Genomic DNA, 16,833 nt, shown 5'->3' on the forward strand with positions numbered 1-16,833 from the left:
AATATAAAAGACTAACTTACCAGAGTCGTTAGAGAGGTGATGCTGCCGACTGAAAGTGACTGAAAATGTCCTTTCTTTTCAATTATATATATCTCTATTAATTACACAAGAACCAGATAAGATACCATGTCTGTATTTGATTGATGATATTTTACAGATAAAACATATTTTCTGGCTTGTAGTTTTAACTAGTTTTTGCCACAAACTGATAAAACTGTTCAAAACAACTTGTGTGAGCTGTAACACATGGTGGAAGAAGCTTGTGTAGCAAACACTTTGAAAAGCCCATTAAGGTGCGGGATTATATAAATTATCCTGACAAATATCTAATTAGCTTCAGCTATTAAGCTATTTTAAGATATTTAGATATTATTAAAGGATGGATAATTTGGATAATAGTTGCACCTAATAGTTATATTCAAGGTTTATTAGAAAAATGCATTTCGCAGCCAAAGGCTGAATTACATACATTGCACATATGAAAATACATAACCTAAATAATTAATGGCATATAAATATAAATTGACAATATTTTTAAACAAAGACACTTTAAATGCAAATAACCTTCCTTGCTCGCTCTTACACCCATCACACTCACCAAATACCACCAATAAATAATTGACCTACACAATTACCAAAATAACAAACAATATATGCAAAGAGATTGACTTTCCTCACCTCACACACACACACCCCCACACACCCACCCACTCGCGTAGGCAGGAAAACGAGGACCTCATTTTTCACTTGATTTAAAACATACTAACCGAGGACTCACACATCCGTTCTTAATCGCCATACCGTGGACCTCACTCACACACACCATACCACTTACTATCCAACCGTGGCCCGTCCTATACCACCCATAGGTGGACCCGTTTTAAATGCATTTTTACGTTATTTGCGATGTCTTGGATATATTTAAAACACCGAGGACGTCCACGGTCACCGGATGTCCTCATTTGACATGTGTGTATCCTTGTGTGTGTCCTCGTTTGCCTGGCTACACCCATACACCCCCATCCAAACTTAAATATCAGAGCAACAAAATATCAAAGATCAAATAATAAGCAATGATCAAAAACACACAAGCATTTCATGACAATTGCACTGTAATCGATGAAACAAAGGTAGAGTGCAATGGAATGTCATTTTTCAATGATGTTTCGAATATTGACAATTTTATCCCTGGTGCCTCTTCCTGCTCTTAAACCGGGCTGTTTATCTGCTAATCGTGCTGGCGTGGCTAATCAGGCTGATCAACCTAACCTCGGTCGCCGTGTAATCTCTATGGCATTACTTTTCGTCGGTTTCATTCCATAGTGGCGTATAGGTCCGAAACGTCACTATGACATGTAGAGAGGTGAACGCCACTATGACATACAATGTTTTTTATTTTTGCCGATATTTCATAATTATAAAATGTGTATAAAAAGTGGCGTATGGTCGATACGCCACTATGGAAAACACAAAATTTCACTTTGTAACTATACGCCACATTTAATTTATTAATTACCAATTTATTAATTAGCTAATTTTGACTGATGAGACTTAGGAAATTGAGGGAGAACATCATTAAAAACATATGTGCCAATTTTCAAAAAAATTACCAAAAATAACTATACGCCACTATGGAATAGAGCCGACGAATTATGCAAAATGAAACAAATTCCTATTGCCAACTTAGTAAAATGTATACTTGTAGCCCAATATCGTACATCGTAGCACTCAGTTTTGGTTTGTGGTATCGAAATATTGCAAATAAACATTGGTTCTTTCAAATTTAAGATGAAATCATACATATCTAGTACAAACAGTCATTATAAATAAAGGTATAGTAAAATTTCCATGGTAGAGATTGGACCCAAGACAAATTGCACCTAAATTAAGTGTAAATTCAGGATTAATCCGCTATGGCGGAAAAATATTGGGTCAACCTTTCCGGGTTGTTGATGAAGAGGGCGACAAAATTTACCTTTTCTCCAGGCCCCCCCCCAAGTAGGAGCGGCCTGGATACACTACTGGATGAGGTACACACACACACAAAATAGATCAGTATGTTGGTAATTTTCTTACAGTATAATAGTGGTGCCACGCAAAGTTAATTGAATGGCGAGATCATCGGCCCGGATCATTGGCTCCATTCTGCTTGAATATCTAATCAGTTTGCTGATATTCTACGTGATAATTGAGTTCAAACATGATATTTAGATTAGATAATAAAATTAGACAGAATTTAAAGACTAGTTTACGTCTGGTGGGCAGACTCCCACGAAAGGAAGGTTCGTTCACCTGGCGCTGATCGGATCGGAGAAAAAGAATCGCAGAAAATGGCAAAAAAATACGGTACCTTTATCCGGACCTTTACACGGCAAAAAAGCAACGATGCTGGGCCTTGTTGACACGGAGCCTTCACTTCACAAAAAAATTCCTATTGCTAATTTTTGAGACGGTTCGCATTTTAACATTATCAAATTATCAAAATTAACCATAAGGCACGCTGTTTTGCCGCCGCGTTCAGAAACTTCATCATCACGACACTCGTAAACCGTGCCCGAATTTGATTGACAGATGACGTCAGACGCAATTTAGTCTTAATTCTGTCGTTGATTATAGATTAGTGGTTTTTGTACACCGCTGCAGGATTTCAAAATTTTGTGACGCACACCTTAACATAATATAGTGACTGTGACGTCATATAAAGAATGTTGGTATTCATTTTGGTATCACTGGAGAGGAGACCCATAGCGCCAACGCACTGCAGGATTTATTGTTCTATTGTGCCTGATAAGAAAGCTGACATATTGGAAAATGTTGCCAATCAATATTCATGAGAAGTGTACATTCAACGTCCACAGTTTTCGAAATTGGGCGACTTGTGTTTGGCAGGTGTGAAATACACCTGACTGGGTGTTTTAATTATACGTAACACATAAAGGTTTTGGCATCATTGAATGGTAGCCTAGTGCTAGCTGTTATGTGTTTAGATTCTATAATAATAATTATTATTTTCTTTATTCATTCCTTTCTTTTCCTTTCTCTGCACTTATTCTTTCGTATGCCTACACTTTAGGGGCCTATCACTCTCTCGCTCTCCCCCTCTTCCTTTCTTTTTGTCTTCCTCCCCTCCCCTCCAATCTCGATCGCCCATCCACTTCCCCTATGTTCACCCCTCGACCCCTCCTTCACTCCCTCGCTTGCCCTTGACTTTTAAAATGGATATTCGTGATATTAATAAACCCATTTGACTTTATTGAATAGACTTATAACAATGATAACAACATAATAGATATGGACCTATATACATGGCAGCCACGCCATGTTGTTACGGGTAATCTATCAGCAACTCTATTCAATCTATTTAAAGGAGACGCCTAAATTAACGTGGGCGGTAAATAACTGTACATTTGTGTGCTGGCGAAGAGTCAACCACACCCGTGGGCTGCATGACAACAATAGGTACCTCTCGCTCAAGTGGGCGCTTTGCCGCTTTCACATGTCTTTCCTTTGATCATTTATTGTAGTTATTGACATTAGCCTTCCTTGTAAAGCGTTAATACGCTGTCAGGTCAGTTACCGATTTAATGGCGGAACCCTTTTGTCCTGGACAAGAGGTACCTCTCGATGAATAGCTTGTCGGCAAATCAAATCGGCACAAAGGAACAATGTGTTACGTTATCTATTACATACACACATTAATGTTTTGGAAATATTTCCAAGAAATTGTAATGCAAAGTTTAAATCTTTTCAAACTTCAACATTAATGTTGCATGGTATCAAAAATCACACGTAAAGCTGTAAGCACGTGATCATTGTCATTCTTGGCTCAAATGTTCTTTGGAAAGTTAAATGCACAATAGATGTTATGATTTTTGACCAAAAATAACATCCTGTACAAAAAACAATATGGTTTTCGAAACAAGCATGCTACATATATGGCTGTTCTGGATTTTGTAAAAGACATAAGCGAGGCTATAGATAATGATATGTATACACTAGGTATTTTTATGGATCTATCGATACCATAGACCACGATATATTACTCAGTAAGCTGTATCACTATGGTTTTCGTGGCGTATCACACAATTGGTTTTCAAATTATCTCTCTAATAGGAAGCAATATGTATCGTATAATAATGTTGTGTCATCTAATGAAAATGTAATTTGTGGTGTGCATTTGGGTTCTATACTGGGGCCATTACTTTTCATAATTTATATGAATGATATTTGTTTTACATCCAAATTATTATCATTTATTTTATTTGCTGACGACACAACTGTATTTCATACTGATCGTGATGTAAATATGCTTTATGATACAATGAACTGTGAGTTAAAAGAAGTATGCAATTGGTTCAAATGCAATAAATTATCACTCAATGCATCAAAAACAAACCTTATGCTTATAGGAACAGCATATCGAACAAAACACGCTCAAATAAATGCTGATATTCACTTAGATGGTTGTAAATTAACTCGTGTTTCTACTGCAAAATTCTTAGGTAACAATTGATGAGAATTTGACGTGGAAATCACAGATAAATGAAATTTATAAGGTGTGTTCGAGAAATATAGGTGTCTTAAATAAAGTTAAGCACTTCTTGCCAAAACAATCATTGTATCAATTGTACTGCTCCCTAATTTTGCCTTATATGACCTATGGAATATTGTTATGGGGTAATGCCGGCAAAGAGTACCTTGTGAAAATTTTTAAACTTCAAAAAAGGGCTTTAAGAATCATCTCTAATAGCTCTTATCTATGCCATACAAAGCCTTTGTTTGAAAACTATAATACCTTAAATATTTTCGAATTGTACAACAAAGAACTGGGTATATTTATGTATAAGTACAAAACTGGTTTACTTCCTCAATCATTTGATAATTTATTTACTGAATTGGAAAGTATTCATATCATAAATATGATACGAGAAACAAGACTAATTACAGACTCGAAATACACAAAATTAAATCTGTATTAACTTTGGGACCGAAACTTTGGAACTCGTTCCCCCATGATATTAAAGCGGCTCGAAATTTAAATTCTTTTAAAACGCGCTTGTCGTCTTTTCTCATGGAGAAAAATCTAAGCATATAATATATCTTTGTTGTAAATTATGTATCAGTATTTGGTACATGTATATAATTGGTTTAGGATTTGTTGAAACTATTTTTCTTATCACATCCGTAATTCTGACTTATTGATCAAATGATTTTTTTTGTGAGTTATTTTCCTACATTACCTTGCTTTTGTTGCTTGAGACATCTGTTTCTGTTTTTGTGTGTGTGTAAATGTATGTATCAGTGTATTTGAGTGTAATTCTTAATTCTAGTATAAGTATTATATTAATTAGCCTATAATATTTCTTTTAAGGTGGTGTAACGCTCAATTCAGGCTTTTGCCTTTTGTTACATCTCCGCCATCTTTTTAAATTCTATTTTGCCGTTTTGTTAAATTTGCTTGCATGTATTTTGATATGATGGAAATAAATAAAATATGTATGTATGTATGTATGTATAACATAGAAATAAAGTTGAAAAGCTTCCAATTGCAGAAATCAAAGTTTTCTCGGACAAATTTTTATTTATCTTCAGTGAAACCATGAATAACATAACACTATTGGATTATAAAATAGATAATGTGGACTAAATGTAATGAGATACACAAACTTTAGGAAGCGGTGAGCGAGTATTAAAAAAGCGCATGTTGATCAAACTTGGAATGAACTGCATTGATGTGTGCATTATGTAATCGTTAATTTCTTCGCAACCAGTCAATCGAATCAAATAAAGTTTCGTATGTGATGCACAATAAAATAAGCAATGTGCTACATTTTATTTTTTTTGATTCTGATGTCTATTTCTCGACTTACGTTCAATTTTATTCGCTCGGTAATTTTTTCTGGGACACCCTGTATAATTTACTTATAACTTATCTTTTTTCCTCTTTTCCACCATGCTCTTTGTAATGACCCATCTCAATGAAGGATTTTAGCACAACTTGTTAATCATAATAATTGCCTGTACCTCATTAGTTAGTTCATTTCTCTTTGTTTATTTAGGATGATAGTGTTTGTCGTATCTCATTTTCACAATTTGTTATTAAAGTCTAAACATCTGGAAAGTCCCACGACAAAAGAAGATCATATCTATTTAGTTCAATTTCACAGTGGTACGACATAGAAGTTTCTAGGTTGATTGCTTGGGTTGGTAAACCTTTTGGTTTCTTGTTTGCTTCATGTTATGTACAGCGCTTTTTGTAGGAAGGGGGGTTATGAATATGTCGATGATCCCCCTATCTCGGACCGACAATTTTTATGACCCCCTCCTTACTCCTACACAGACTCAAGACAAATTATTCTTTGCAAGAACTAAGGCGTGGAGCGCAGAACGTTAAAATTTTGATTGTAATTGTAAAGAAGGCGCAAGAAGCGCGCAAAATTTAGCATTATTGTTCAAACATTTTGATAGTAAGACAAAAGAATGCGCGCGGAGCGAAAAGTTTGTATAAAAATATATACCCATCCCCCTATTTTTGGTCTAAATATTCTATGACCCCTTCAGAAGAAAATGACAGCCCCTTATTGGAAACGGAAAATATTGCCAAAAATGATCAAGTGGTCATAACAAATAGAAATACCAAAATTGGTGTGTGAAGACAAATAGAGGTCAGTTTCTCGAAGCATGGCTTGTGATCAGGCTGACAAAGCCATTACAGCCTGCCGGTTGCTATAGTGCATTTACCTACTGTGATGGTGGTTTTTATTTTGAACAGTTAAAATGGCAAGCTGCTAGAATAGCCGTTACACAATATAAACACAGCAATGTCGTTATCGTTTTTGTCATCTCTGGCTTAAAGTTCAACAAATTTCTACAGTTTTTTAGATTAGATTTGGTTTCATATAGGTGAATATCCTGTAAAATTTACCTCAAAAGGTGGCAGAATTTTAAAGAAAATCAAGACAATTAAAAGCTGGCTTCGCTTCCTTGCGCAAAACTCCCGCCACACAAAATCCTGAATAACTATTCTAAAGGGTTCAAACCATATTTGGTATGCAGTAAATAAGGGCACTATTCTCCATTAATTATCAAGAAGCAGTAATAAATCTCGGTATTGTCCCTATTTTTCAACTCAAAACCCAGAGAAGATATCATACCCTTCCCAGTATCCTTTGCAATCCCTCATTTCAACAAATGACGCTCCCATTACTTTTCATTTTTAGAATACGCTGGCTGAACATGGGTCGCTAGTCAAGAAATAAACATATTTTGCAAGATTTGAATGTGCCCTGTTCATGTGAGGTATATTTCGCACAAAATAGCAAATCACCACAAAAAATTGAAAATGATCCTTGTTATGCAAATATGATATTTTACGCTCGGGAGCTTTTTAACACAAAGATTTCAGACGATGCTTATTGTTATGTTCGCGTTTCCACAGGTGATATGAAAGGTATGGCATGAAAAGTATTTTTCTCTCCACCTGACATAGCCAATACCTTTAGTCAGTTTTTCGCTGAGTGTTTCAACCGTGCTGACGCCTCCAATACTCCCATTCATCAGTACAACTTCAGTTCCACTCTTTCCTGTTTTTCCTGCTCTAGCTCTGATGTTCTTTCTCTCGTCCAAAAGCTTAACAACAATTCTGCTGCTGGGATGGACGGTATCACTGGTCATATGCTGAACACTGCTACTTCTATTTGCCCCATCAGTCCTCTGCAGACTTTTTAATCTGTCGCTCATCACCGGCAGAGTCCCTGATACCTGGAAGGTCTCTCGTGTTATTCCCATCTTTAAGGCCGGTGACTCCCATGCTACCACCAACTACAGACCGATATCTCTCCAACCAATCTGTGCCAAAAATCATCCACCGTAACATCTTGGATCACCTTGCCAGTAATGACATCCTCACCAAACGCCAGTTCGGGTTCCTTCCGAAATCATCTACATCCGATCCCCTAATCAGTGGCCTTCATGATTGGTATGGTTCTATTGAAGACGGGAAGAGTATTGTTATGGCCCTTTTCGACCTATCAAAACCCTTTGATCGTGTTCCCCACCACCCACTCCTTCGGAAATTTGGTGCTGTTGGGTTAACTGGTCTTCTGGCTCAAATCCTATCTCTCTAATAGGTCCCAGCCGATTGCTATGCACGGCGTTGACTCTGACCCTGTCCCTGTTATTGCTGGTGTGCCCCAAGGCTCTGTCCTTGGGCCTCTACCCTTTCTTGTCTATATCAATGATCTTTGCTTTTCTAACTTTTCTTCCAATAGCTCTCTGGTCCTATACGCTGATGATACTACTCTCTATAAGCCTCTTTCTCATTCTTCTGACCTGTCTGACTTCCAAGCTGATATCAACACCATCCACGGCTAGTTCATTAACAACCATCTCTCTGCCAATGCTTCCAAGACAAAGGCCATGGTTATCACAACCAAAAAGAACCTGTACCCGGACATGCAACTTTACCTTGACAACCAAGTTATTAAGAGGGTGTCCTCAGCTAAATTTCTTGGTATTTTGACTTCTGACAGCCTCTCCTGGTCTCTTTACATCGACCATATATGTAAGAAAGCTCGTCGCACAATTGGTTTTATCCATAGGGTATTCTCCAGTACTCCCATCTGCACCCGTCGCATCCTTTATCTTGCGATTGTTCACATGGCATCCCTTAAACACTACCCTGACCAATCGCCTTGGGGCTTGTCAGCGTTTCGCCGCCAGAGTTATCAGTCCTGGACTCTCAGCCATGAGGACCTTCTCCTGAAGTCTGACCTTCCCTTGCTCTCCAAACGCAGGGACTATGCTACTCTCTGTCACCTGTATTGTAATTTGTAAGCGCTCTTTAGCAAAGTCATAGTTCATTGAATTTATAACCATACCGTAAACGTTCGCCTAATGGCGATATGGAGTTCATGGAAATGAGAGAGCGCCATCCCTGTAAAAGCCGACTATTATCACTGATCATTAAGGGTACGTGTAGTTAAAGGGTGAAACCTATCGACACATACAATTATGAACAAGATCGAACAAACTTGTTCATGATAATGCGGTAATCATTCACCTGATACGTTGTGGCCCAGTGAGCAGAGCATTAGATTATAGTGCGAGGATAAAGAGAACTTGTGGAGAAGATTGATGGTTCGAATCTCATGCAGTAATTTCTGACAGATTATGATGTCTGTCAATGTTTTTTTTTCTGATTTGAGGAAATTTTATTCTCTATTTTCTTGATTTTATCTTTAACATTGTTTATATAATTTTATTATTTTATCTTGTATGTGTCTTTTTTCATGATTCTTTGTTTTTATCATTTCATTTGAGAGTAACTCAATCCATTCAATCAAATGTTGTAATGAACCTATTTGATTGTATAGGCATTTGTTATGTGTGTGAGACGAACTGTCGTCAGTGGTCATAAGAGGTATATCATTTTATTCGAAGGGGGGGGGGGGGGGTCCCAAATATACGGAGGTCATAAAGTCTTGGAAAGAATAATAGGAGGGGGTCATCAAATGTTTTATGACCAAAATGTAGGGAGTCACACGATGACCACAGAAAGTGTGTTATTTTATTCAAAAAGACTGATTTCAATTCAATTTTGGGGTTTGGGAACATAAAATTTTTGTTGGCGAAATAGGGGGTGCGCAATTTTATTGACGCAGACTTTTTGTAAATTTGGGACCCCCCTTCCGAAAAAAAATGATAGCCCTCTAAGAGGATTCAAAAGATAACCTCTGCCCCAATAATCCCTAGCTATATTTGTTTGAAACTGTTCCACGGAGGATGTATCATAATAGGCTCAGTCTTCAAATGATATAAATAAAATTTGAATGAGTGAACGAACAAAATCATACAACGACCAACTGCGCATATGACGTATCATCCCGTAAATATGGCGGACTACTCAAATGCATTCAACAAAAGCATGATTTCATCTACCGCGACAGTTCGTCTCACATACATAACAAAATGCACTACGATCAAATAGGTTGATGACAACATTTGATTGAATGGACTGCACTGCGCCATGATTACGGGGAAGAAACCGGTTCAAACCCTTTGTTTGGAGCCAATCGATAAACGCAAGGCCTCTATAGCTATCATTGAATACTGGCTAGGATTCCACAACACAATGAGCGTGTTTATAGTGAATATAACGCATTTTGAGTATAGACGAATCCAACGAGCCAAGTCATGGTCAGGATTTGGGCGGCCATCTTTGGTTTCCCGCTAGCACCAACCTGGGGTTTTGAGCACCCGATTGTGCAAATAAAAGCCGCCTAACACCTAGAGAATATGCAAAGACGAGGAGGGTTAATAGAATATTAATATACAAAGCTATACAATAGAGGTAATCCTGTCGCATCTATTCATACATAGTCCTTTTGTTCATCCATTTGTACATCTATGAATAGATACGACGGGATTAGGGCCTACCTGCGGAATTATCTCTATTGTATTATTCTATTAACCCTCCTCGACCTTCTCTAGGTGTAAGGCGGCTTTTATTTGCACAAACTGTTGGAACTGTATTGTGTTGTAAACTTCTTTTGTCTACCTGTGTTTTCGCGGAAGGTGTAAAACGGGTGATGGAATGCAGTTTAAAATTTCCGCCAAGGCCGAATCATTTCACATTTGGATGCATTATAGCCGACAGACGACCCAACTAAAGGCTGCTAGTCACCTGACTAGGAATGCGTGTATTTGGATTCGTAGTTGGAATCCCTGTCGGCTACAACGCATCCAAAATGTGAAAATGATTCGGCCTTGGCGGAAATTTTAAACTGCATTCCATCACCCGTTTTACACCTTCCGCGAAACACAGGTAGACAAAAGAATGATTTAAAGCTATTTAAGTTTACAACACAATACAGTTCCAACAGTTGTGCAAATAAAAGCCGCCTTACACCTAGAGAAGGTCGAGGAGGGTTAATAGAATAATACAATAGAGATAATTCCGCAGGTAATCCTGTCGCATCTATTCATAGATGTATAAATGGATGAACAAAAGGACTATGTATGAATAGATGCGACAGGATTACCTCTATTGTATATAACATTCTATTAACCTTCCTCGTCTTTGCATCTTCTCCAGGTGTTAGGCGGCTTTTATTTGCACAATCAGGCGCTCAAAACCCCCCCAGGTTGGTGCTAGCGGGAAACCAAAGATGGCCGACAAAATCCTGACCATGACTTGGCTCGTTGGATTCGTCTATACGATAATCCTTGTATATGTACCGATACCCTTGCTGTTTATAGTGAGACACAGTTACCGCACAAATTATATACCAACTAACATTATCGTACATTTGCAATGACCCTGAGGTCACACGGGGAATGTGAAAATATTGTGGCGCGAGCTATAAAGAGCCCATTCAACAATATGATCATGGCAGTGAACATGTAGCTTCTGTTTTGATAACTCTTGGGGGTGAGAATCGTTCCGAATGTCCTGCGCGCATCCTACGCATCATGAAGAAGCTCCCACTTCCGGTAATACCGCGCACAATTTATACTGGTGTGTTTATAGTGGGAATATCTCGCCACAATATCCTTCGGTTTAGAAGGATATCGATGTACCGTACAATAGACTAAGCAGGTCATAGGTGCTGGCCTTGTCCTATTGTACTTGTTCATTTGTGTATGGAGAGCTCACTGACCTGAATAGAGGTCAATGGGAGAGCTTCTTTACAAGACACAACACCATCGGTTTCAGGGCGTAGTTCATTGAACTCAACGGGCTGTTATTTGAAGTGCTTTTATGTTATTGCAAAACGGATCGTGGCGAAAGCTAATAAATAATTCATACCAGGGTTTAATTGATCCTGGGATGCGGACATTTCATTATTCGCAAACCACCGGGATTCGATATAGGTTTGCGTTGTAAATAAACATGTGAATAAGAGTGTCATCCCCCTGGTTATATGATCAATGGTCTGATCTACTTGGGTTCGATCCTTTTAAGAAAAGAAAAAATAGCTGATCATTTATAATGCATAAATGAGTCGGTATTGATCGCCACTATAAACAGACCAATAGCGCTATTTGTCGCACATATTATACGGAACTGATATCCTTCGAAATCCATGGATATTGCAGTATATTCATTCCGTATACGGCCACTATAAACAGACATGGATTAACAATACCGTTATTCAAGGAAGTGGAGCAAGATTATATAACTCTACGAGTTCATATTTGTCAGTGTAATAACACATCAATTAAAAATATGGTACGGTACTATAGCAATAATGTTAAAAAGTAGGCCGGCATCGTTTCGACGGCAAACTATTTGAAACTGGCACCATATTTGTATTTCCCACATTGCATTGCGGTGACCTCGAACACGCTGAGTTCAACCACCTCGGATTCAGAATAGCGCTATTGGTCGCCACTATAAACAGTCGAGATAACGGATAAGTGACATTCCAGCCTAATCCCATATGCGTATAAGGATACCGTATAAATACCGTACACCACTATAAACACGCTCAATGAATAAAGTAATGTAGTTACACAATTTGAAACATTGAGGCCGTTCTATTTTTCAAAAGGTCATTTAACTGTTAAATGTAATGGACTATATCACGCATTGATAGGTAGCAAGTGGAGCAAATTTTGTCAGCGGTTTTTGTTGCCGTTTGTTCGCAGTGCCTATTTATCTATTAAAATTAAATATAAAAAATTCACAATATTCGTTCGTAAAATGGGGATAAAATCCAAAAACATTTCTTGACCCTTCTTCACATAAAAGTGGGGGGCAGACATCAAGATTCGAACAAGTACCATTCACCATTCAAGACGCACCATCTACCGACTGAGCTAACGGGTCAGACAATAGAAGGGTGTAATTTTGAACTGAAGAATATTAAAAAATATGAAGAAATTACAATGTTATAAAAAGATTTACCAAAATGAGGGATAACGTATGAATCGATTAAGTCCAATGGCACTTTGAGAAAGAATACCTGAAGAAACCCCAAAACATTTGCTGCTCTAGCAACTAACCTAGTGACCTAAAGTATTGGGTCATGTCACGATATTTTTTTTTCTGAGGCATTATGTCCAGGTTGCTCAATTTAACATACACGTATCCTTAATGCTGTTGAGATTTTAAAAGGATGGCGCTCTCACATTTCTAAGAATCCAAAAGCGCCATTAGGCGAACGTTTACGGTATGACAAAACAGGCGAAAATAGTAACTTTTTGCACAATATTTGCAATTTAAAGAGAATTGGCAATTGTTCATTCTAATGATGCAAGTATATATTACTAGGACCATTGGGGTGCCACAAATGGCACGTGAAAATATCACGTGTTTTTCACTAAAAATGCTTCTCCTTCCTCACATTAAATAGCAGCGTGACGTCACTTGCACACATGCATCGTCTATAGGCAGTGTCTAAAAATTGAACACAGAATTAGGGTCAAAGGTCATTCAGGGGTTATTTCTGGTATGTAACCAAATAACTTCAAAATGCTGCTGCTCCCGCAAATTACATAGTACAATGTTGTCATCACCATGAACCATAGGCTGGTGGTACAAATGTCACATGAACAACTACATAGGTCATAAAGATACCAACTTCACTGGCTAAGGGAGCACAATGTCTAGTTTACACTTTCGCTGGGATCACTGAACATGCTGAATGAGACTTTAATGGAAAACCATTTCGCCATGTGACTAGGCAAAGGGAAACCTGTGTAGACAGCTTCATCAGTTCTCGAGACCCCATTGACAACTCATCAGTTCCCAAGAGCCCCTTTTTTGACAGGCCAATTATTATGCTTTGTGGGATTATTTTGCTATATGGGGGAGGTGGAGCATGTGTGGAGGTTTCAGTGGAGTTTGTGGGATGAGAAAGGGTTGAGTTGGGGATGAAATATTGTGTTTTGAGGGATTGTTTTGCTATGTGTGGGAGGGTTTCAATGGAATTGGGGGTGCTTGTGGGATGAGAAAGTTTAAGTTGGGGACAAAATGGGTTTGAGGAGACGAGTGTTATTTATGTGATTCTTTTAAATTTTCAATAATTTCCACATTTTTACATGTTTGCAATAACCTGTTTCTCAATCATTTTTCAATGTTTTATTTTAAAAACATTCATTATATTGTAAATTTATTGATGTGAATATGCAATTTGAATATGTTTCATAATGTAACTTCCATGTAATTCAGTATCTTGCTGCAAAATGGTTTGAATAAATATGTATTTCAAAAAAAGAAAAAGATGTATTGTTACCTAGGCAACATAGCTGTTTTTCCTACCAAATATACTAGATAGTGCATATTATATACTTCATAAATATATTCTTGTTCATTGATTGGTGGATCACATGACCAAAAATAGTTCTGCCATCAGTACTCCTATCCGTAAATAGTACCTCTGAGCCGTAAATAGTATTTTCAATGTCCCGGATGAGCCGTAAATAGTACCTCCAAGCCGTAAATAGTACTTTTGACCATGCCTTCCGCGTGTGCGCATTCGATGCGACGGAACAGTTCACGCATAGCGTGATTTCGCGCTGCTGTAATTGGTTAGCCCGATTTTAGCCTATTCGATTTTTTTGAAGGGCAAAATATAGGTTGTGCTTAAATTGGTCGTGCTGTTCACTCATGATAGAAGCTGGAGAGTCAAAACGTCAAATAATTCTTTTAACCAATCAATGAACAAAGAACACATTAATGAAGTATATAAAACAAATATATTCTGCCTTTATTCGAAGTTCCGGTTAAAACTATGGTCCCTCGTTGAGATCAATTAATACTATTTTCCTTCGGGGCTGCGCCCCTCAGGAAAATAGTAATATTGATCTCTCGGGCCCATAGTTTTAACCAGAACCTCTCATGGCAGTATATATTTGTATACTATTCTCTTCTTAATTGCTATTACAAGACGTCAAATTTGAGACCATTTTCATCAAAAATCGGACCCATCTGTAGTCCAAATTTTGAACTTCGATCTTTTGCTCGTAACTCTGGAACTATAGGTTGTAGATAGGTAAAACTATACATTTTCTGAATCCTTATGACCTGAGAAAGATTTTGCAACTAGTTTGAAGAATATTTGAGCAACTGCATAAACTTTGACCCAGGAATTCTATGATTGCAGAAAGGGCTAACGTATTTTCCTAAGTGATCCATAAGGAGAGTATTATGACAATCATGTCGCTTGTATCACCTTGGGCTCAATTATGACACCAAAATTGATTAACTGCAGCATTAATGTTGCAATTCTTATGGCCAATGAATCATATCTTTGAATCATAAATCAGGACCCCCCTAACAAGTTTTTGTGAACGGTCCCTTAGGAGAGCGGGCTGATACCAGAGAAAATTACTTTCACGGCAAGTCACAGTTCATTCGGGTATGTTGAGGGAATCCCGGTATCGAAAATATAAATAATTATAGACGCAACAAAAAAACCCACTATAATACACACACACAAACAAGACAACGACAACAAAACATCAAACAAATAAATAAAATTAAAAAGCAATTAACAACATTGAGATACATTGAGAATTTGCTGGTTCACTGCATTTCCTTTTCCTAATCTTTGAACAAGTTCATTTGGAATAATAGATTTTTGAACAAGTTCATTTGGAATGTTAGATTCAACTGTTAACACAATTCTTTTTGTGTAGGCCTAATTCCAATGCAAAACGTAGGTATTTACTCACATTTTTTAGTGACGTTTCACCACTTCGCTAGTGGTTTCATCAGCAGCTTCATCTTGTTGAAGCTGCTGTACAGAAAGTAGGACTAGGAATGAATGCCAAGAAGACCAAGGCAATGCTGTACAAGGAAACTCCGTCTTCAATAAAAACACTGGATGGAAGCGAATTGGAGATAGTGCATGACTTCAAATATCTAGGTACATGGACTGCCAGTACTAGTGAGAAGGACTTTAACATCAGAAAGGCACTTGCTTGGAAAGCATGCAACAGCATGGACAAGATCTGGAAAAGTAATCTGCCAAGAGCTCTAAAGATCAGGTTATTTACCACCACTGTAAAATCGGTACTAACATATGGCGCTGAAACATGGACAATAACAACCAAAATGAGAAAAGCTATGGATGGCTGCTATACCCGTCTCTTACCTAGGCACTAGATATCTCATGGCAAACACACACCACCAACAACTGTATGGGAATCTGTTACCAATCTCTGAGAGGCTCAGGATTAGAAGGTTAAAGTTTGCAGGGCACTGTGCAAGAAGCGAAGAGGAAGCAGCTTCAATTGTTGTTCTTATGTGGCAGCCCAAACATGGAAAGCGAACAAGAAGTCCACCCAAGAAGGATTATATCAAGATGTTGGCAGATGATCGGGATTAACAGGCCCAGACATCAAAAATTGTATGCTAGGCAGAGCAGTTTGGAGAGCCATTATGTGAGTCCGACTACAAGAGTCGACCCAAGCAAGCAAGCAAGCAAGCAAGCAAGCAAGCAAGCAAGCAAGCAAGCAAGCAAGCATCAGAGTAGCAACTCATCACATCTGACAGTTTCCTTTTATATGTGACAGGAACCGCCGTTGAGAGCGTGATGAGTTGGTCAAAGATATTATCAGTGAATAGTCCAATTTTTGCCTTAGTACGGTTGCGTATTTTAGCTATTCAGGTTAAATTTATCGCCAACGTTTCGGCATCGCCATGGGTAGTCCCCTCAACCCTCTCGCTTGCATTATCTTTATGGGGTGGCTTGAGGAGAAAGCTATTTCCACAGTTCCGGAGAGGTGTCGCCCCTGAAAAAGACTGTTGATGATGTTTTGGAAATATGCCTATATATTTTGTACGCAAAGGACAAGTTGCCAATCTAACTGATCATTTAAACA

At 38.0% G+C, this 16,833-nt stretch overlaps 1 protein-coding gene across 1 annotated transcript; it reads left to right on the forward strand.

Annotated features, from left to right (window-relative positions):
• The first annotated feature begins 15,769 nt into the window (after positions 1-15,769).
• LOC140154359 (uncharacterized) lies at positions 15,770-16,114 on the forward strand. The gene has a single exon (XM_072176926.1). It carries the CDS (start codon positions 15,770-15,772, stop codon positions 16,112-16,114), a length of 345 nt encoding a protein of 114 aa, XP_072033027.1.
• The last annotated feature ends 719 nt before the right edge of the window (positions 16,115-16,833 follow it).

This window comes from Amphiura filiformis, chromosome 6 (genome assembly GCF_039555335.1).
Source record: "Amphiura filiformis chromosome 6, Afil_fr2py, whole genome shotgun sequence".
Lineage (NCBI taxonomy): Eukaryota > Metazoa > Echinodermata > Ophiuroidea > Amphilepidida > Amphiuridae > Amphiura > Amphiura filiformis.